This window comes from Lepus europaeus, chromosome 9 (genome assembly GCF_033115175.1).
Source record: "Lepus europaeus isolate LE1 chromosome 9, mLepTim1.pri, whole genome shotgun sequence".
Lineage (NCBI taxonomy): Eukaryota > Metazoa > Chordata > Mammalia > Lagomorpha > Leporidae > Lepus > Lepus europaeus.
In genome coordinates, this window is record NC_084835.1 from 24,206,786 (window position 1) to 24,229,163 (window position 22,378).

The window sequence follows — 22,378 nt, forward strand, 5'->3', positions numbered from 1 at the left end:
AAAGAGTGCCCCACCTTCTCAGCCCTCTGTTCTGAGTGAACCTCGAAAATGGACACAAAGGTGCCAGCCTCCGAGGACACCCAGGCTAACCTTGGGTTTATCCAAGTGAGGCAGGAAGTACCCTGACTTTAGCTTAGCTCCCATGAGGACTGTTATGCCTGAAGCTGGCATAGGATTGGAATTTTGGAGGCCTAGATGGTTTAAAGACTAGGAACTAACAAATTATTTTATTATTCCTACATCAGAGGAGTTATCTTTGAGGTCCTCCTGGAGAAAAGAGCAGTACCCAGGCCCATCTGGGCTGGGGTAAGTCTCCTTGGGGGCCTTTTAGCAGTGTTACTCCCCCTCCCCATAAGAAACCCTAGGCATAGCCCCCTACTATAAAACTGATCTGTTCCAGGAGGAAACCCAGAGTGTAATCCTTTGGGCCTATGTGGAAAGCATAGGTGTTCACAGGGGCAGTCAACTAATAGCCTCACGGCAGAAAAGAACCTTTGTGCACTGCCCTATCCTCTTGAGCTCCTGCCCAGGGAAGCCTGCTTTGGCCATGAGCAAGTTTTCTCTTTGTGGCAGCTGGCACTGAGTGGGTTCCAGCTGTATGCCCAGGTCAAGACAAAGACTTCTTAGTCAACAGGAGTCAGAACAGCCCACGGGGTGTTCCTTGACCCAAACCTAGCCCAGGACCCACCACCCACATTGATTTCTAGAATTCAGAGGACCCCCCACCATCATCGAGGAACAGAGTAATCAGGATGGTCTTCACCCCAGACCAAGCCACCCACAGGGCACTGAGCAGCAGCCACAACATGTGAGCCTTCTCCCAGCCTCTCCCCTGTGCACTGCCTCCTAGGGGCTCCTCCCCGGTTAGACAGAGGAAGCAAAGGCAAGAGGGCAGCCGGAGGCTTTGCAGGTGACGTTTATTTGCCAGGTTCAGCAGGCACACAGCCCACCAACCTTCACATACCAGAGCAGACCCACGGGCATGCAGGGAGAAGGGCAGGACCACCACAAGTGCCGAGCAAGGGCAAGGACCAGTATGGCTGCCTGTCCAGGCTGTGGTGGGGTCTGACAAAGGGCACCTGTCGGGAACCTCCCTCAGGGAACTGGCGAGTCTTATTCTACTTCCTCATCCCAGCAAAAGCAACTCAACATGGCTCAGAGGCACCCGGGCCTCTGATAGAAGCCATAGAAATAGAGGAGGTTCCTCTCCATTTTGTTGATGAACTGAAAACAAAACAAAACAAAATAATCTGCCTCTGTGAATAGCAAACCCCCAAGGTACTGCCATGCAGTAGGCCCCCTGGTACAGAGGGGACTTGTCGGCTGAGCCCGTGAGGGCTGGCATCTAGGACGAGCAAGGGAATAACAGCTCTCCTTGTGTGGCCCAGGGTAAGGACCCAGCTAGGCTGAGACACTGAGGGCTGGGCCTATACTCTGCTCTCCCAGGTCTCATTGCCACACCCTCATTGCTCCTCCTTTCTCTTAGAGGCTCAGGAAGTTCAGGGTCCAGGGCAACCCACTTTAGGGCTCAGAAGGGCAAATAACGCAAGGGTCTTAGGAGGGACTTCCCACGGACAAAGATGGAAACTTCTACCCTCCTACCGTTTTCTTCCAATTCTTAGGAACCCCGTAGCTAACGAGCAGTGCCCCCAGCCATGTGACCGGTCTTGACTTAAAGCATGCTGCCCTAGGTTTCTGCACCCTCGCTACCAGCCTGTGTCCACTCCTAGAGCAGCCCACACACTACGGCGCACATCCTCATGCACAGGAGCCTGAGACCACTGACGGCCTCGCTGGAGGACCAGCTCTCAGGGCAAGGCCACCAAGTTTAGGGCCTGGGAGAGTATGGGACCTGCAGGGCCTGCCTGGGGGAATGGTGAGGCCGGAAAGAAAGGGGAAGGAGAGCGGGGACCCCCCTGAGTATCCCTAGAACAGTGTCCCACAAGGAACAGAAACTGGTGAAGCTAGCAAAAGACAGAAAAAGCCACGAGAAATCCATGCAAGGGCTGGGGCTGGCCCTGCCTCTGGCCTGCCCACCACTCACACACACACGTATACACAGGAGACGAGACTACTCTCCCGTGGCCCCCAGGTACGCCCCACTGGGATGCAGGGGGCGTGGGGAAGTGAGGGCATCATGCCAGTGACTCTATGTACATGAGAATCCCCTCATCTACTTGCCCACCCTCTTGCCCGTCCCCTGACCCCCCAACCAGGCTGCCCACTCAGCTGGTCTCCCTCCGAGACTCCTGGACAGAGCCAGCAGCCTCTTCCCCTTTACTAGAGGGTGGAGCCTGGCCTGTGGCGCCCTCTAGGGCTGTGCTGTCCGGCTGGGCCATAGCCGGCTCAGTGGTGGCAGCTGCCTTGGTAGCTGGCGTGGCACTGCTTTGGGTGGCGGGAACAGTGCCCTCTTCTGTGGCTGGCGTGGCTCTCCCATCAGTGGCTGGAGTAGCGCTCCTGTCAGTGGCTGGGGTGACACTGCCGTCAGTGGCCGGGGTGATGCTCCCATCGGTGGCTGGGGTGACGCTGCCGTCAGTGGCTGGGGTGACACTGCCGTCTGTAGCCGGGGTGGCACTACGGTCTGCGGAGGCCACATTATCACTCTTTGCGGCACATGCAGCATCACCCTCCGTGGCTGGGGTGGCACTGCTCCCAGGGGCTGGGGCAGCTCCACTCGCAGCTGCGGCCCCACCTGTAGCCCCAGGGGTAGCCGTGTCTGTGGCTGAGGCAGACTGTGCTGCGGCCGCACCGGACTGCTCTGGCGCCCGGAGCCGTTTCATGAGGGTGGTCACTCGGACAGCTTTCTGAAAGGAAGACAGCAGAGAGAGGCTCAGGGTGACAACTGCCAGATCCATTCCTTGGCTGGGCCAAAGCCAGCCTCTTCCATGGTGCTCTCAGCTGCCTCTGACCACCCCAGGGCCAAGGACCCAGCTGCCCAGCACTCCTAACGTAGATAATGACAATGGCTACAGCTAGACCTGATGGCCCGAGCGAAGCTTATATATGGCTGCAGGGCCGTGCAGCAGGCAAGAAACCGTGAGTGCCAGAAGCAGCACTTGGGATCAGTCCAACAAAGGGAGCTACACAAGTCTTACCTTCCACTTGGCCCTGGCAAAGTTCTTTTCAATCTGGGCACAGACACCATCCTTGATGTTCTTATCAGAAGCAGCATTGCCAGAAATCCTGGAAAGAGTGGAAATACATTCGGACCTGAGGGGTGTAGGCCTCTGGGGAGAACCTGCAAAGCCCTTCCCCCTGGGATCCAGGGAGAGCCATTCAGAACCTTTGGGCTAGCTGAGCTCTGGTTGCCATCACCACTCAGGGCCTCAAGGACGGGGCTACTAGGTATGTGTTGGGGGGGGGGGGACTGGAATCAAGAGAGCCCTGGTCTCTCTATCCATCTTCCCCTGGGCCCTGCTCACCACTCATGGGAGATGGCCTCTTCCGCAGTGATTCGCTGGTCTTGCTCTACCTCCATCAGCCTTGTGACAAGGTCTTTGGCTGCGGACAAAGCCAGGGAGGGGGAAGGCATGGGTGCCCCAATCTCACTGTCTACAGGTGGTGAATGGGCAGCGAGGCAGAAGAATCCAGCTGAAGAAGCTGGGAGCAGAGGCCCCCTCCCCACCACTCTGCACTCACGTGCTTGGGCACCTCCTCACCTGCCTGCGAAATATCATCCCAGTACGGAGAGTCAAACTCATAGTCACCAGCCAGGATCTTGCGGAAGAGATTCTTATCATGATTCTCATAGTCGTCTTCCTCTACCTCCTCATAGAAGGGTGGGTTGCCTGAAAGCCTGCGTGGGGCAGGGTCACCCAGGACAGCACGGACACAGGCCCCACTCCACTTGGCTCCAAGGCTGCTTTGCTAGTCTACTCACAGGATGTACATGATGACTCCAATGGCCCAGCAGTCCACAGGGCGTCCATACCGCTGCCGACCTACCACCTCTGGGGCTACAAACAATGCTGCTGGTTAGTATCAGGTCTGACTAGGTCCAGTACCATCCACACCCACTTCCTCGAATGGGGAACCCCTTCCCCCCCACCCAGAAAGGCTGCCCCCCATCCCGCCCCTGCCCCACCATCTGCTTGCCCAGATATTCGGGGGTCCCACAAGGCTCCTTGATGAGGCCATTCTCTAGCTTAGCCAGGTGGAAGTCACTGATGACAATCTTTGAGTTCTTCAGCCGGTTATAGTAAACCAGGTTCTCCAGCTGCTCCGGCCAGGAATGGCATGGGGTGGCCAGAAGCAGACATGAGTAGACATAAGGGGCTTGACCAAGACCCCAAAGTGCTACCCAGCCCAGCCCAAGCCTGCCCAACTCCCTTTGACTCTGGCCCTGGCCTCACCTTGAGGTTCCTGTGCACAATCTTGAGTGAGTGCAAGTAGGCCACAGCCTCCAGGACCTGCCGCACCACGTTGCTCGTGTCTCGTTCCGAGTAGTAGCCCTGGTCCAGGATCCAGTCAAACACCTCCCTCCCCGTGGCCCTGAGGGACACCAGCCCCTGAGCCCGGCGTGGGCAGGATCGGGGGTGGGGCAGGAGCACTTGGGTGGGCTGCATTTGGGTCCCCAAGGGTTCAGAAAAGGGGGCTTTCCTTAGCTGCAGAAGGCAGGACGAGGGAAGACCCTGGGGACTGGGGAATCCTCTCTGACTCCAGGCCCACACTCACAGCTCCAGGAAGATGAAGTACTCCTTGCGGGTCACAAACACATCCACCAGCTGCAAGATGTTGGGATGCTTCACCCTGGCAGCAGGAAAAGGAGCCAGTAGTCAGGGCTGGGTAAACCCCTGGTCACTACAGCAGCTCCAGCAGACTAACCGGCCAGAGGCGGGCCAATCCCGAGGCCAGCTGCCTGCTCCCTGCCAGCCCACCCTTTCCCCAGGCCTTACACTCACATCTTCAGGATGCCTATCTCGTTCTTGGCTGCCTTCCGCACCTTGCGGCCATCCCGCTTCTGGAACTTCTTGCACGTGTGCAGCTTGCCCGTTGTCTTGTCCTTGGCCCGGAAGATTTCACAGAATTCCTCGCTGCAGCCAACAGGCGATCCCCTCAGCCCTGGCTGAGCACGGGCTGCACCCCAGTCCCCCTTCCTCAGTCCTTGCCCGCCCACCCGCCCTTGCCCGACAGGCCTGAAGCACTCACGTCTTGATGACTTGTCCCAAGTCATATCTGTCGGTCACCTCCGATGGCTGGTTATAGTTCTTCTTGTCCCCCAGAGTCACACACCCAAACGGCATTGCCAGGCAATAAGCTGTGGGCAGGAGGGGTCTGGCTCAGCTGTGCTACTCCCACTTCCTCCCACCACATGGCGGCTGCTTTGAGAGATCCCAGCCTGGCTCGGGCCACACAGGGGCAGAGACAGCACGAGGAGCGGCTCGAGAGCAGGCAGACTCAGTTCTGACCCCTGCTTTTTGGGTCATAAATCCAGACACCTAGTTTGACTTCCTGAACTACAGTAGCCCCCATTTATGAAAAATGTGTTAAACTGACGTTTTAGGGGATAGTTTTGCCATTATCGACACTCAAAAGACTTCAAGACTTTCTCTAAATTTTAGCTGCTTCACAGATGAAGAGGACTATAATGGCCAACCCACCAGATACTCAGTTCTGAAGGTCTGGAGATCCCAAGCATTGGTGAAGATGTGGAGAACATGAGCCCTGCTGGGAGAGGACCAGTCTCCCCATCGGGAAGCAGTGTGGTAAAACCACAGATGTCAAACACACCCCAGGACCCAGCCATCATCCCCCTTCACGGATGCGCCACAGACAGGCAGACACGTGTGTACCAGGACACTCGTAAAAGGTGGCTCATAGTGGCTACATTCATAACTGCCAAAAATCGGACAGAGATCAAATACAGCGGATTTTCAAACCGGTAATGAAAAATGTATATTATGAAAAACTAGGAACAGATTTGAAAAAGTTTTGTACCAAGAAAAGCTTATCTTTTAACTGCACTTGCCATGATCTTTAGGAAACATGCTTGTCTCTACTAGCAGGGTGTATTGTGGCACACTCACATAATGGCATAGCAATGGGAATGAAAGAGCTGCTGCTGGACCCAACGGCATATCAAGTCTTTTTTAAATAAATACTTATTTATTTATTTATTTGAAAGGCAGAGTTACAGATAGAGAGAGAGAGAGATCGTCCATCTACTGGTCCACTCCCCAAATCACTACAACAGTTAGGGCTGGGCCAGGTGAAAGCTAGGAACCAGGAATTCCATCTGAGTCTTCCATGTGGGTGGCAGGGGCCCAAACACTTGGACCACCTTCTGCTGCTTCCCTATGTGTATTAGCAGAGAGCTGGATAGAAAGTGGAACAGCTAGGACTTGAACCAGCACCTATTCAGGATGCTGGCATTACAGGCAGTGGCTTAACTTGCCACACCACAATGTTAGCCCCACCATGTTGAATCTTACATGCACACACACACACACACAAGAATACATATAATAGGATCCTATTAAAACAGAGTTCAAAAACAGGGAGAACTCATCTATGTTGTCTACGAATACAAACCTAGTAGCAGAACTATAAAGAAAAGCTAGAAAATAATTACCAAGAGTCAGATAATAGTTCCTTTTTTGAAGAAAGGGAAGTGCAGCCTGGAAGGTCTATTTGTGACCCTGAGCAGGTGTTTGCTCCATAATAATTAATAAACATACATACAGATGTGGTAAACACCATATAATTGGGTTATATTTCACAATAAAAAATGTTGGGGCTGGCGCTGTGGTGCAGCGGGTTAACACCCTGGCTTGAAGCACCGGCATCCCATATGGGCGCTGAACAGCTGCTGCGCTTCCAATCCAGCTCTCTGCTATGGCCTGGGAAAGCAGTGGAAGATGGCCCAGGTCCTTGGGCCCCTGCACCAGCGTGGGAGACCTGGAAGAAGCTCCTGGCTTTGGACCAGCGCAACTCTAGCCATTGCAGCCAATTGGGGAATGAACCATCATTTGGAAGACCTCTCTCTCTCTCTCTCTCTGTCTCTCTCTGAGATGCTTCTCCTCTCTCTGTGTAACTCTGACTTTCAAATAATTAAATCTTTAAAAAAATAACAATAAAAATGTTGATAAAAACAAGGGCCATCCATACTACTGAATAATTTGTAAGCATTAAAATGTATAGTGTGTTGGGGTTGGCACTGTGGCACAGTAGGCTAAGCCTCAGCCTGCAGTGCTGGCATCCCGTATAGGTGCTGATTAGTGTTCCCACTGCTCCTCTTCCTTTCCAGCTTTCTGTTTTTGGCTTGGGAAAGCAGTAAAAGATAACCCACATGCTTGAGCCCCTGCACTCACGTGGGAGAACCAGAAGAAGCTCCTGGCTTCGAATTGGCTCAGCTCCAGCCATTGCAGCCATTTGGGGAGTGAACCAATGGATGCAAGACATTCTCTCTGCATCTCTACCTCTCTCTGTAACTCTGTCTTTAAGATATTTATTTGAAAGAGTTACAGAGAGAGGTAGAGCCAGAGAGAGAGAGAGAGAGGTCTTCCATTCTGCTGGTTCACTCCCCAAATGACCACAACAGCCAGAGCTGAGTTGATCCAAAGTCAGGAGCCAGAGGCTTCTTCTAGGTTTCCCACATGGGTGCAGGGGCCCAAGGACTTGGGCCATCTGCTACTGTTTTCCCAGGCCATACCAGAGAGCTAGATTGGAAGAGGGGCAGCAGGGACTTGAACTGGTGCCCAAATGGGATGCTGGCGCTGCAGGCTAGGGCTTTAACCCACTGCACCATAGTGCTGGCCCCAATAAAATAAATCTCAAAAAAGGAAAAAAAAAAAAAAAGCATAGTATGGGCATTGTGGTGCAATGGGCTAAGCTCTTGCCTGCAACGTAGGCATCTCATATAGGAGTGTCAGTTAAGTCCCAGCTACTCTGCTTCCAATGCAGCCCCCTGCTAATGTGCCTGGGAAGGCAGTGGAGGATGGCCCCAAGTCTTGGCCTTTCTCATCCATGTGGGAGATTCAGAAGAAGCTCTAGGCTCCTACCTTCTGCCTGGCTCAGCTCCAGCTGTTGCAGCCATTTGGTGAGTGAACCAGTGAATGGAAGTCTCTCTTTCTCTCCTCCCTCACCTCATTCTGCTTTTCACACACACAAAAATATTTTTTTTAAAGCATAATGTACTATGATGGGAGAGTTAAGTGAAAAACCAAGGGAAAGAGGCCGGCACTGTGGCATAGCAGGTAAAGCCACCTCCTGCGGTGCCAGCATCTCATATGGGCACTGGTTTGAGTCCCAGCTGCTCCACTTCCAATCCAGCTCTCTGCTAAGACCTGGGAAAGCAGTAGAAGATGGCCCAAGTCCCTGGGCCTCTGCACCTGTGTGGGAGATCCAGAAGAAGCTCCTGGCTCTTGGCTTTGGATTGGCTCAGTTCCGGCTGTTGCATCCATTTAGGGTGTGAAGCAGTGGATGGAAGACTCTCTCTCTGTCCCTCTCTCTCTCCCTCTCTCCGCCTCTGCTTCTCTGTAACTTTGCCTTTCAAATAAATAAATTAGGGGGAAAAAAAAAAGCAAGGGACAGAATGATGGGTAGAGGGGGCTGTTATTTGGGAAAGCTTTTTAAAGCTCATATACTGGTATATACGCACAAACTCTTTTCTAGAAAGACACCAAAGGAAATAAGAGTCCTCATTAGGGCAAAGAATTGGATGGTGAAGGGACAGATTATACCTTTTATTGATCACTTTCCTATTAGAATTTTTGCTATGTTTACTTCGATTGATTTAGTAAATGTTGCATCCAGGTGCAGTGCTTGGGGGATTCCTCAAAGAGAGAATGCCCATCTGTGGGGGGAGGCGAGGAAGAGCTTGGAGGAAGACGTAGCATGAGGGCTGGGCTAGGAGGGGAGGGTTTGTCAGGAAGCATACAGGGGTGAAGGTCAGGAGGAGCAAGGCAAGCCTGTTGAGTGCTGCAGCCTGCAGGGGGCTGGGACAGCTGGCTGCGTGGGCTCCACACACCCTGCGCACCTGGGGCATGGAACCCCGTATCTGCAACCCTGCCAGTTACGGCCTGACCCTCATCGTGCTGATTGCAGGTTGGCTCCAGAACCCAAAGCAGAAGGCACTGGCACACTTGCTCAGGGACAGGGGAGTTGGTGACTCCACAGGTGCGATTCCGAGGACGCCTGGTCACGGTGCAGGAAGCTCTGCTGAGGAGCCACGACACCGCTCTGCCCCTGCTAGCCTGTGTCATGCTCTCCTTCAGTGTCAATTAGCACCTGCTGGGCAGGGGCCTTGGGCACCTAGATGTTCCCTTCTCTGGATGCACTCACAGCCTCAGTGGAGTAGAAAACAGAGGAAGGGGGCAGCTTAACACCAGGGACTCTGTGAGCCAGGGTCAAAGACCGGCACCCAGACAAGCCCCACCGCAAGCCCTGCTGCTACTCTCTTCCTCCCAGGCATCTCTAGGCCAGACACCCAAATTTGCCATCAGCCTTAGGAAACAAATGCCATCATTCCCTCATCTGGGTCGCTGGGGCTCCCGGAACACAAACACAAAAGTGTTATTCAAACCAGAGCTTAAGCCATCTTGTGAGGCGCTGCAGAGGCAAACGAGAGGCTTTGAAGATTGTCGCCGACTGCGTGTCTTTGCTGCCATGGCCACAGCCCTGCTCCTGTGTGCGCTGGGGAAGAGCCTGAGGCTAGAATCCCATTCTCGCTGCTGAGCAGGGGCACAGCCACCCACCACTGCTGGTCACCCAGCTCCACACATAACATCTGGGGGGCGGGGGGAAGGGGCCCACCGCAGCCCTCCTCTGGCACCAAAGGGCAGCCATTCCCTTCCGAGGCTGGAATCCGAGGGCCGTGCACGAGGCAGGAGGGTGGCACCTGAGCCTGCAGGTCTCCCGGGAGGGCTAGGAAACTCCTGTGCGCCAGCTCTGTCGCTTTGCTTATGCCATTCCCCCTGGCAGGAACGCCCTTCCCCCAAAGCCTCCTATCAGAATCCTATTTGTCACGGCAGAGTTATTTATAACATTAAAAAAAAAAAATCGGCAACTACCTCAACATCCAACAGGTGACTCGCTAGCTCAACTGCATCCCCTCAATGGCAGGAAGTGTGGGCCTGGCCAGGGTGCTGCCCACCTTGGCTTCCCTGTGCAGCAGCCTCCGAGGAGCAAGGTGCTAAGACCTAGGCTGGATCTCTCCTCTCATTGCGATTTCTGGTGTTAGGAGGTTGGTTGTACAACAAATTATCTCTAACAATTCTGATGCTCCAAGGCCAGACTCAAAATGGCCCTTCTCTGGGATACCTTCCACAACCTCCACTTCTCACCCCACTCCAACAGCTCCTGGCTCTGCCAGCGTGGCGTGGGTGGCAGGTTTCACATATGCTTGTCCCTGATCCTGGCCCCAGCTTTTGATTATGCATAAGCACTCATGGCCACAGGCACCCAGGGGGGTCTCTCTCTACCACAGGAAGCTGAGCTTCTGCTCACAGTAACATCAGCCTGGAACCAACAGGTCCTGCAGGCCTCAAGGCTGGGACAGGCACAGATCTGCCCCACCCCCCACCCCCATCATGGTTGTACTGATCTCAGCCAGTTACTACTCCTTCTCACCATTCACTGGCCCTAGGGTGAGAAGAGGAGAAAGAGGGGCCATGCTTGCAATTAGCACCTCGGTCCCACCCCCACCCACTCTACCATCTGCTACCCACTCACACTAGCTGGGAAGCTGTGGGTATGTGCACCAAGAACATCAGGGGGACCTTGGCCCTGAAGCTGGAGGAGCAGTCGAAGGACAGTTCTAAGAGCAGTGGGAGGCCAAGCAGAAAGAGGTTTGCATTTCTCAAACTCGCCCCCATGGCCCAGACCCAACACCCAATAGGAAACAGCTCTCCACCCAGCAACACAGGACCTGGGCCCCACCTCAGGCAGGTCTGCACAGGGCCATGGAAGCGCACAGGAGTCCCTGTCACAGCAGCTCTTTCCCTGGTCACAGCTCCCCCCACTCACTGCAGAAGAAATAAACAGCATGCATCCGGGGCTGCCCAAAGGGAGACTGGGGGTGGGAGGCAGTACAGGACCTGCCACTGCCACTGCCCTCCAGTTGGTTCTCAGGGAGCCGGAGAGCCAAGTGCTCCCTGGTCTCTGCCTGCTCCTGGGGACTGACCACTGGGCTCAGGGAATCCAGCCTCAGGCTACCCTGAGGAAGCCTCTGTGGTCGGTGCTGCAGTTACAAAGGGTTCCTAGGGGCTCCAGTGCATCTTTAGGAAGTCTGGACAGGAAAAGCCCACATGGGACAGAGCCAGGAGGCCCCTCATCAGGGACTTATAGTCTCCCCACTGGGTCGTAGCCATAGACAGGAGCTTCCCGCTGCCCTGGGCTCCTGCTATGTGGGGCTGCAGAGCTTGCAGTGGGTCTAGGAAGGCCAGGAGGGGCCCAGGAGGCCTCTGACCGCCTCCCAGTGACTGTAGGCAACACCTCCCAATTTAGTGGCAGCTGTGAACTCCAGCCTGCAGGCATCCCTCCCCTCCCCTGCTGCCTTCTCTCAGGGACTGGGGCTGAGTTTCCTGCTCCAGTGGACATGCCCAGGCCCAAGCCCTGCCTTGCTCACAGTCGAGCCCTCACCCAGAAGACCAGGGGACTTGGGGACCTCACTCACAAAGTCCGGTGTCAGGAGGCAGGGCCAAGATTATAGCCCACTTTCCAACAGCTTCAGGAGATTGGGTAGGGGCTCCCCTGGCTGGGCCTCAAGCTCCACGAAAAACAGTCAACAACTCCTGGGGCTGACTCTCCCCCAACCTAATGAGGGAATATGGAGGGAGGGATCCCTCCCAGCCTTAGAGAGTCTGGTGTTACCTCCAAAAAGTTCAACCCTCAACAAGCAGGCAGAGTCTACAGCTCCTTGGCCCCTCCCAGGCACCTGGGGTCCTAATCTTTGAGCCCCAGAATCTATTGGAGGAGAGTCTCCACTGTGGTTGGAGGAGGGGAAATGCAGAGGAAGGCACTGGAGTAAAGGATTGCTATGGTGATGGAAGTTTTAAAACAGGCAAGGGGGAGGGGAGAGGTGATGGCCAGGTCCCTTCTTTAAGATTTCCTGAGACTTTGGTCTGGCTGCTGCTCCCATGGGTTCTTGTAACCCTGGTCCCCATCAAAGAAGGGGAGGTGGAGAGACAGAGACATTAGAAAAGAGAGAGAGAGGGCAGAGACACAGATAAAAGCAGAAGCTGTGATGGAAGGGTAAAAGGGATACAGACACAAGAGAGAGGCAGGAGGGAGGTGGAGGGGGTGGGGGGTTCTGAAGGGGCCCATGGGTGCCTGTCAAAGCCCAAAGGCCCGATGGCTATGTGTTTTTGAACCCCTGGGCCAGGAGCTTCAAGTCTGAATCCTCCTATTTCCCCCAGACACTGAACTTGGTGTGGGAGGCACAGGCAAAAAGCAGCCAGTTTCTTTGGCTCTCCTGGTGGGGAAGAAGCCAACTGTTGCAGCCCCCAGTCAGGACAGTTCCCCAGCCCCTCTCCCTGCCACTGCGGCAGTGTAGGGTACATCCAACGTGTTGAAGGCACAAGCATGGAGGATGGAGATGAAGACTCCTTCACGATCCATCGCTCCTCTCAGCTGGCCCATCCAGCTAGCCATCTCCCAGTCAAGACCCACCATCTGCCATCCTCTCAGGCCCAAGGTCCCCAGAGCCTCTCTTACAGCTCAGCTTAATCCTGTCACATCCACCCCACCAACAATCAGCGGATCTGACAGGAGGGCCAGAAACAGCTCCCTAAGCAACCCAGAAACAGCAGAACAACCGCATCACCCCTCCCGTCCCCATGCCTCAGTTTCCCTGAACAGAGATCAGGGACCCCACGGCCTCCCAGGGTGGAAGCCTGCCTGCCTGCTGGGGAGTGTGGGCAGGCGTGGAGTGGAGAGGAAGGGAGGCTGCAGATTCCTGAGGGGCCAGCCTAGGCGCCTGTGCTCTATACCAAAGCTCAGAGAGAATGGAAGGAACCCTAACCCCACCCTGGGGAGACCAGCTGGACTCTGAGGGAAGGGGATACACAAACCTCCCAGTGGGGTAAACTGAGTCTCAGATGCTGGAGCTGGCAGGGGTGGAGGGAGCCAGGTCTCTGATGGTGGGCCTGGGGGGCTCAACACCTGCATCTGGGAGGGGCAGCCCAGGGGATGGATGAATGCAGGCTCAGGTTTTGGTGAGGGACAGCGGGCCCTACTCCTAGGAAGGAACCTGGTGGAGCAGGCTCTGCATGGGGGGTGCAGACAAAAGCAATTTGTCAGAGCTACTTGGGGATGGGGAGCCTAGGGTCTCTACCAGGCAGTACAGCCTGGGGACGGCAGAAGTTCAGGGCTTTATCTGTCCCCTCCCTACACATCACCACCAGCCTAGGGCCCTGCTCTTCCCCGTGGCGCCACCCTGACCCCCTTCCTCAGTGCTGCTGGCTCGCCCCCGCTGGCACAGCAACACACATGCGGGAGGCACACGTGTGAGCACCAAGCCCGCAGCTCCCAGCAGGAACATGTGCGCCCCTCCCCCCGAAACCGCGCACGTGCGTCGCTGCGCTGGACCCCCAGGCTGGCCCTCACGTGAAGGCTGGAAAACCGGATCGTGGCTAGGGGGCTGCTAGTCCCCGGGGTCTTGGGGCCTCCTCCCCCACCCCGCAGCAGCCCCGCCCAGCCCCCTCCGGGTTGTCGCCCAGAAAGAACTCTCCGTTGTCATGGAAATTAGTGACTGCTAAGCGGGAGGGAGGGGACCCGGGGGCAGTTGGGAGGGGCCGGAGCGGCTCAGGGAGCGGGGAGGGACGGCTCGGCTCAGGCCCCTACCCTCACGGGGCACCACGAATCTTCGAGGGTTAAATGCTATTACAATCGGAGCCGCAGAGGCTTCCCCTGGGGCCCTGGAGCTGTCCGAGGCAATGAGGAACTTTAGCCCGACCCCGCAAGCCGCCCCCGGGATCTGCAGAGCCCGCGCGTTCTGCCCCCGCGGGGACTTCGAACCCTCGCAGCTCCCCCGCGCACTCTGCGCCCAGAACCTGGAGCCGGGGGAACAATTCCCCAAAATCCCACAGCATGCATCCAGGAGGCGCCCCCCACCCCACCCCAGCCCGGCCGGGCCCGCCTCGCACCTGCAGCGCCGGTTGGTCACAGGCAGGAAAGGATCGCGGGCTCAGCAGGGCGCCGAGGGGTCCGTGGGCGGCGGGCAGAATCCGCTCCGGGCACGCGGGGCAGACGCGGCGCCAGCTGCAGCCGCTTTGGCTCACGAACCTCCAGCATCGCCAGTCGCTCGCCCGCACCGGATTCGCACCCTGGGCCGGGGGCGGGCTGGGGGCGGGGCCTCTCTGCCGGCCCCGCCCCGACCCTGGAGGAGCCGGAGGCTGGAGTCCCACTCGAGGGCAGGCGCCCACTGGCTAGCCTCGGAGCTGGTGAACGTTGGCCTGCCCAGCCCCAGCCAGGCTCTCAACAGCTCCCTTAGCCCCTTGGCCTCCTGGCTCCTGGGCGGGGGCTGGGAATGGGGAGAAAGCCTTAGGCTTGGAGCTGCACGTAAATCTTGGCAGGCAGTAATCTGGGCGGGGGGGGGGGGGGTTCGGAGGGTTTCTGACTCAAAGGGCAGGTCACATGTAGAGGGACCACATGGACAGTCGCTGGGCAGTACACAGGGGCCTCCCCTGACGAGTGGTAAACACACAAGGTGTATGCAAGTGGGCAGCATGTAGCCCTGTACGGTAGCAGAGCCTTCTATCTCCCTTACCCCCAACTCTTGCAAGCCAAAGTCTCCCAATCATAAGTCACAGGCAGGGGCAGGCGTTTGGCTCAGCACTTAAGTCACCCTTAAGGTGCCAGCCTCCCATATCCACTGCCTGGTTCAAGTCTCAGCTCTGCTTCAGGTCCAGCTTCCTGCTAGTGGACACCCTGGGAGACGGCAGATGGTGGCTCAAGTACTTTCCACACACGTGGGAGACCTGGATGGAGTTCCTGGCTCCTGGCTTCAGCCTGGCCCAGCCCTGGCTGTGGTGAGCATTTGGGGAGTGAACCAGCAGATGGAAGATCTCTCTCGTTCTCTCTGCCTTTCAAATGAACAAATTAAAAAAAAGTTGCCTTGTCCTTGTGGCGCCGGCACACCGGGTTCTAGTCCCGGTTGGGGCGCCGGATTCTATCCCGGTTGCCCCTCTTCCAGGCCAGCTCTCTGCTATGGCCCGGGAAGGCAGTGGAGGATGGCCCAAGTCCTTGGGCCCTGCACCCACATGGGAGACCAGGAGAAGTACCTGGCTCCTGGTTTCGGATCAGCGCAATGCGCCAGCCGCAGCGGCCATTGGAGGGTGAACCAACGGCAAAAAGGAAGACCTTTCTCTCTGTCTCTCTCACTATCCACTCTGCCTGTCAAAAAAAAAAAAAAAAAAAAAAAGTTGCCTTGTCTGCCCTCTCTTTTGTGACACTGAATTTCCCAAACTATGAAAGTCACGTATAATGTGACACAGACTGCTTTCCTCCCCATCTAATCACCCTCTAACACTGTGAGAACAGCAGCTTCCTAAGTGGCCTGGGCTACGGTACGGGAACACAGGAGAACTGTGGCGCCACCGTGCCCCACCAAGCCTGTCTCCTACCTGGAGGCTCAGATCTGCTGGGAGGAAAGTTTGAAGGATGTCCTTGGCCATTGCTCTGTCCCCTGCCAGGCAGGCGCTGGGTCCACTTGGGCCCAGTGCCTGCCCCAGTCTTCTCAAGCCTTGAGGACCATCCTTTGGTCAGAGTCCAAAAGCCAGACTTGACTCTCTCGATGTCTAGAGCTGGTCTTGTCCTTTCCAACCCCACCCAGTGAGCCTTTTGCCTCTGCCTCGGGATGAGAAGAAACAAGGTCATTCCCAAACCCTCCTCTTTGCAGAGTGATGTTCCCCTGCATGGCGACACATGGCTGCTGATGGAGGGACCATCCAGGGAAGAAGCTGGTGCTGAGGCTGGAAGGCTAGCTTGGGAAGTGGCTGCCCCAACAAGGCCACTTAAAGCCTTCCTCCAGAGGGATGGTGAGAAGCCCCCTTCACAGCCTTCCTTGGCTTTGGGTCATCTCCTCCGGGCCAGGCTGTGTCTGCCTCGGGGCAGCGTGGGCTCTGGGTGATCTTGGTCACAGCACCAACCCCGTGGCTGGATAGGAACCTCATCTCACCACGCTCAGCTAACGTCTACAGAATGAATGAGTGGCCTGGCGCTCGGCCTTCCCTGCCAAGTGCCCACTGTTCTGAAAACAATGGGTCTGTGAGTTGTATGGCACAGTCAAGCCATGGTTTGCTGACCCCACACAGGACACACACATTTTCTTTCCTGAGAGTCATGGCTATCCAGGCATCGGGGCTGAGGAGAAGCTGGGATGGGGACGGAAAGGCAGGGGAAAGGGGTGGCTCACTGCTTGCTGCTGGCAGTACTCCACCTCTTCTGGGTTCTGTGCACACTCTGTGTGCACGTGGGTGAGAGCACATGGTAGGGCGTGCATGCACACGTGTATGTGTGTGTGCTCTCTTACACTGAGGAGAATGGCAACAGCACAATGTGCGTGCACTAGTGCCCAGGGGCACGTGTGTCTGCATTCCACGGGCACCCAGGCGTGCTTCCTGGCACGTGTACATGGACGCTGTAGCTGGTCCCTGGAGCTGCCAGTCCCCTTCCTGCCTGACACAAGTCTCAGTTTTGTGGAGGCTGAAACAGGCTGTTAAGAGCAGGACACAGGAAGCAGCTGAACCATGCCAACAGCCGGCAGGGTCTGGGACGCCAACACCATCAGCTGTTTCCAGCACCCCACCAGGCAGCCCCTTGCTCTGGGGCGTGTGCGTGGGTAGACAGGCCTTTTGCTGTTTGTGCAGGGCAACCTGAAGACAAGAACCCAGGGACGGGGCTAGGACATGCCGTGGCCCTCAGCCCAGTATACGTGGGCATGGTGTGGCCCTCAGCCCAGTTCACGCAGGCCAGTGGGATGAGCTTCGGTGTTTTCAGCTCTGTCTGGACAGGGAGTAATAATGCCCGCTGAATGCCACCCTCCCATAACTCCAGGCCACAGCCTGGGTCCCTGTTGAGCTTCATTCACACCCCCTATCCAGAACCAGCCAGGGTCAGGGGACTGGCTTCTAGCTAACCAACCCTCCCCTACCCACTGCTGCCCCTCTCCCACTGGTCAGAGGAATGGTGGGAGGCACTTTGACAGAGGCTATTGGCATCGGCATTGCCCAGTAACCTCTATGAGACCCCTCTGGAGGAAGCCTGTACCCTGGTCGCCCTGCAAGCAGGGGCTGGCCAGATTGGGAGGCTGGGGGAGGAGGAGTCTGAAGCTTATGGCTCTGGCTCCCACCCAAGCTAGAAAGTCAGAGGGGCAGGATCAAACGTGAGCTCAGTATCCTTAAAGGCTACAGAGCAGCCCGAGTCTCATCTTCAGCTCGGCTTGGGCCACCACCCAGGACCAGGACCTAGGACTTAACCTGCCCCTTCCACTCCCTGCTCCTGACGACTGAGAGCCAGTACCCTGACCCCCTCCTACTCCGGCAAGACCATGGAAGCCCCTGCTCTCCAGAATAGAGCTGCAGCCAAGTCTGCCTCCAGGAAGTCCATGTATTACCAGGCCAGCACCCCCAAGGACCAAAACTCTGAGGGGACCCTCCCTTAAGGCCAACACTGCAGGCCCCAGCCATCTTTGGAACTGCTCAGCTGTTGTCCATGTGGTTGGCTTCAGCCACCAGAAGAGGGCTCCAAATGGGGGAGGGCAAGCAGTCTTTCCCTCTGGAGCTAGGGGAGGGGGCTGCTCCCCCAACCCCCATCTCATGACTCACTCCAAGCTGTGTGGGTTATTACATTATGTTTGAAATTGCCATGGCAACTAGCTGGCAATCAAGGGTAATTGCGCTTGTCGTCAGGGCAACAGGGTAAAACCCACAGCAGCCACTCTCTGTAGTTGCCCTTGGGGTGCAGTAAAGGTCAGGCCAGATCAGAGCCAATGCCAGCCAAGGGGCTATGGGACTCCCCACAAAGAGCAGGTTGCCAGGGCCCCTGAGTCCCAGATCTGGACTCCTGCTTCCTGCACACCACCCTTTTCCAGAAACACGCCACAATGCTTAATGCAAGCAGAACCAGAACTTTTATGTGCTTACAGCTGGTACTTGTAGATAGCCCATGGGCCTTCTTCCTCGTACTCACGACGGCTGAGCCACAGGCTCTGGAAGGACTCCCGACAGGCCATGATGGAGCCCCCAAGCCAGGCGGCCACTGCACGGTGGGGAGAACTCAGCACGGTGGCACTGGGGCCCAGCTCCTGTTTCAGGCGCTCAGGGAAGCCCATCAGCAGGGTGCTGCCTCCATCCAGCACCACATTGGCCAGCAGCTGCTCTTGCTGCTTGGCCTCCAGCCGGCTGATGCTTAGTAGGGCCAACTGCGGGAGGCCGGGCTGGTTGAGGCCCAGCAGATTAGGCTGGAAGAGGGCCTCAGGGCAGCAGAATCGCTCAGAGCCCAGCGTGATAACCTGCTTGTCCGGGAGCACAAAGTCCGCTCGGGCCTGGGCCTGGGTACGGGCCATCTCGGCCGTCATATCCATGGCCACGTAGCAGCAGGCCTCTTTAATCTGGTTGACCAGCCCTGCCTTAGGTGGTGAGTGGCCAGCGGCCAGCAGCAGCTGAGCCAGATAGTCAGTGAGGTCCCCGCCGGCCACATCTAGCCGGTAGGTGTCCAGTGGGGCCAGGTCCCCAGTGAGGATGGGCGCCACATACGAAGTGCCATGGCCACTGCCCAGCACCAGCCCGGTGGTGCGCCCATAGGCATAGAGCGCCAGCAGGGCCTGGTGCACAGTCTGCATGGCTGGCACTCGGAAGCGCTCAAACAGGATCTCGGCCACCTTCTCTCGATTGGTCCGTGGTGAGATGGGCGAGTCGGCCACGAGCACGGCCAGCTCCTCGGGCTGCACGCCCAGCCTGCAGTAGAACAGGTGCTGCCATAGCACCTCCAGCGCATCCCAGTCAGAGACCACGCCTCTGTTCAGCATCGGGTAGGAGCCCTCCTGGTTTTCGGGTACTGCGTACCGGGGCTGGCCCTGGACTGGGTGCTGCAGCAGCTGGACTCGGGAAGGGACCACGTTGAGGACGTGATCCTCTCCAGCCAGTCCACATTTGGTGAATCCTGTGCCTGTGTCAATCACCACAGCCGCCATGTTTTGGTAAGGGCCCAGTGAGTGGCGGCAGAGCACTGGTGACTGCACCGGTACTGCGTCCATGGTGGACACCAGCTCATAGCAGGCGCCGCGGAGCAGGCCGAGGTGTGTGACCATGGATGAGTGTGTAATGTCCTCTGGTGTCAGCTTGAACCGGGCGTTCTGGGGCTCAGCATCCACTATGGCCATGGGCAAGACCTTGCCAGGTGTGGTAAACGTGATTAAGGAAAGCTGCTCCTCCTGCGCCCCATGGGCGTTGCCAGATTGCCAGGATGAGAGCCGATGCATGCTGGTGCTTTGGGTGCTGCTGATGCCAGCCTTGTCTCTGCTCACATAGATACAGGTCTCCTCGGGGGCCAGGGGCACCCGAAGCACCCCAACATGGGCAGGCAAGTCCAAGGGCTCACCTTCCTGGGCAGAGGGCTGTCCAGGTCCCCCAGTGGTGGGGGGCCCTCTTGAGTGGGGGGACTCTTTGACGATGAGGGGCTTCGTAGTGAGGGGCACCTGCCCAGTGAGGGAAAGCTGTGTGGCAAGAGGGATCTGCCCAGTGAGAGGGAGCTGGCCAGGAGGGGCGTCCTGCTTGGTGCCCGAGGGCTTGCCAGTTAGCGGTGTCTGTCCAGCAAGCAGGGTCTGCCCACTGAGGAAAGTCTGACCGGAATGAGAGACCTGCCCAGCATCTTTGGCATGAGAGCTATCAGGGTGAGCAGTAACAACCTCTTTCTGTTTCTGGCTGGATAAATCTTCCTGGAGCAAAGAGCCAGGTGCTGGCTGTGCGTTGGTTGTTGAAGCAGACTCTGAGTTCATCCACTGTAGTTTCTTGGCCTGGATCATGGGGGCATCTGGCACCCTGGAGGAGTCCAGCATCCAGATGGTGCGACTAGGTTCATTTTTTTCAGTATCAGGTTTGGCCCAGCCAGGATCAGGGACATGTGTCAGTATCCTCTCACCAAACTGGAGCGGCATCCCAAGGGGAACAGGCCCAGTGAGCATCCCAACTCTGATGGGTGACTCAGTACCAGTGGAGTCCCGTGACTCCAGGTTGAGCCTGGCTTCCTTGGGAACCAGGGCTACCTCTCGGTAACTACCAGATGAGAGGCTGGAGGGCACAGGGCTGGATAGCATGGGCGTGGTGGACCAGAAGTTGGAGTGATTGCTGTCAGGGGAGAGGATGGGCCTGGCCAGTGGCCGGGTGGACAGCAAAGTGTCAGAAGCATAGATGGATGGAGGGCTGGGCATGAGGCCCACCAGCACTGCCCGGGAGCCCATAGGGTCATGGCATAGCAGCCCTATCCTGGTATTGCCTGTGGCCATATCAAACACCAGCACACGGTCTTCCACAGCTTCTCGGAGCTGGCAGGTGGGGGCACTGGAGGCGGGGATCTGAATGGCTTCTCTGGGAAACTGGGGTGGGGGCTGCTTGTGGCAGGTGACCTGGTAGGCAGACAGCGGCACACTGGTGCAGGTCTTGCTGCAGATATTGGGTGGCTGCTTCTCTGGCTGAGAACTGCAGATCTCCTGGCTACTCCTCTGGGTCTTGGGGGTTCCTGGGGCGTTTGCAGTTGGTGTTGGGCTGCCAGGCCTAGAGGTGTAGACCGGGGGCTTCTCCACCAACTTCTCAGGTGGTTCAGGTGTCACCTGCCTTTTGACAACCTCACACTCCTGGACATGCTCCACAAATGTTTCTTGAGTAGGTGTCACAGTGGAAGTCTCCTCTTTAGAGTGAAAATTCACTTTGTCCTGGCAAGATGTGACCACTTTGGAGGACTCCATGAGGACTGACCATTGGTTGCCACACCTCCTGAGGAGGAGGTCTTGAGACAGGGCCTTGGTGACCGCACTGGTTTCATTCATGGGTTCGAGGGTATGAGGTTCAGCTGCAGCGGGCGTCGGGGTCACATCCAGAGCTGGAGTGGTCACCTGAGCTGGAGCCACTGGAGTCACTGGAGGAGCCAGTGACAGAAAAGAAGTTTTAGACAGGGTAGGAGCCTGCGCTGGACCGGGATGCTTGCCCTGGCCCTGATCTTGAGCTAGAGCCTGAGCTGGAGCCAGAAGAGGACGTTGGCTTTCGACTAGACCATCCTCTGCTGAGAGGAAATAGGGTAGCCACCGACTCTTCCTGGTGACCATGGGGGCCATCTGGTCGGGGTTGCAGGGCCCTTTGCCCCAGCCTACCAGGACTTTGGCGGGAGCCTTGACCTCTCTCCCAATCTGCACCTGAAGTCGGGGGCCGCAGGGTCCATGCTGGGCCACGTCACTGGTGCTGCCACTGTGCCTGCACACAGGTAACAGGGTCCCCTCCTCCACGTTGAGATGCTGTTGGGCTCCCATGATGGGACTCGGAAACGGGTTGGTGGAAGAGAGTCTCGAGGCATCCTGGGAAGCCTGCTCACTGTCACGCTGGGAGCCGACCTGCACAGAGTCCTGGAGTAGCTGGTGAATGGGCTCAGGGATGTGGGCCTGGGAGATGGGGCCACAGGCCCCTTCAATGACAGTCTCGTTAGACAGTGACAAACCCTGCTTGAAGTATAGAGATCCTGGGCTTACCCATGGTCCCTGGGACCTTCTGAGACTACCCCCCAGATGCTGGCTGCTGACCAAGGGGTGGCCCTGGGGGCCCGATGGATCAGGGCCCCCCACCTTCTTGGTGGCTTCCATAGTCCTGCTCCATGCCCTAGGTGCCCTGCCCCCACTTCACTGCCATGGCAACCCCACACATCATAGCTCCCAGTGACCTGGGGGGTGACAGAGTGTGGGAAACCAGGGGCCCCACCCCCGAGGAAAGGAGGCCTGCTCAAGAGACCTTGGAAAGCAGAGAGGCCCAGGAAGCCCAGTGAAGTTAGTTGGCCACAGGTCAGCTTGTTCTCCCCTTACCGGCCGTGTGACTACTCTGCCAAGGCCAGCCCTAGAGTGAGAACAGTGCCTTGGGGGACCAGTGTATACCCAGGGAGAAAGGTAGGCAGAGGAGACTCTGAGGAAGCCCGCAGCTCTGTTGAAGGGTGGTGGGTGGGGTCTATTTATCATTTAGTTGGGAGACAGAAGAAGAAAATGAGGGGCTCGGGCTCAGGCCCAAGCTCTCCTCCCCTGTATTCCCCAGCTCCCGCTCCAGGGACAGTAGCTCCTTGGCAATCTCTGTTGCTCCAGATGGTTCTCCTCTGCCTGTGCCTCACAGAACCCCCTCCCCAGAGCCTCATGTCCCTGAAGCCCAGCACCAGTATCCCATAGGGGTAGGGATGGCATGGTAGGGGT

The 22,378-nt window shown here is 57.0% G+C and overlaps 2 protein-coding genes across 2 annotated transcripts; both read right to left on the reverse strand.

Moving 5' to 3' along the window:
• Positions 1-2,225: 2,225 nt before the first annotated feature.
• On the reverse strand, positions 2,226-14,150 carry CAMKV (CaM kinase like vesicle associated). Its single transcript, XM_062200161.1, has 11 exons — positions 14,085-14,150; positions 5,149-5,257; positions 4,902-5,033; positions 4,675-4,749; positions 4,353-4,491; positions 4,096-4,216; positions 3,881-3,956; positions 3,660-3,796; positions 3,423-3,501; positions 3,096-3,183; positions 2,226-2,804 (listed from the first exon to the last, which is right to left on the reverse strand). Exons 2-11 carry the CDS (start codon positions 5,241-5,243, stop codon positions 2,226-2,228), a joined length of 1,521 nt encoding a protein of 506 aa, XP_062056145.1. The 5' UTR covers positions 5,244-5,257; positions 14,085-14,150.
• Positions 14,151-18,079: 3,929 nt separating this feature from the next.
• LOC133766487 (uncharacterized) lies at positions 18,080-21,787 on the reverse strand. The gene has a single exon (XM_062200162.1). It carries the CDS (start codon positions 21,785-21,787, stop codon positions 18,080-18,082), a length of 3,708 nt encoding a protein of 1,235 aa, XP_062056146.1.
• Between the last annotated feature and the right edge of the window lie 591 nt (positions 21,788-22,378).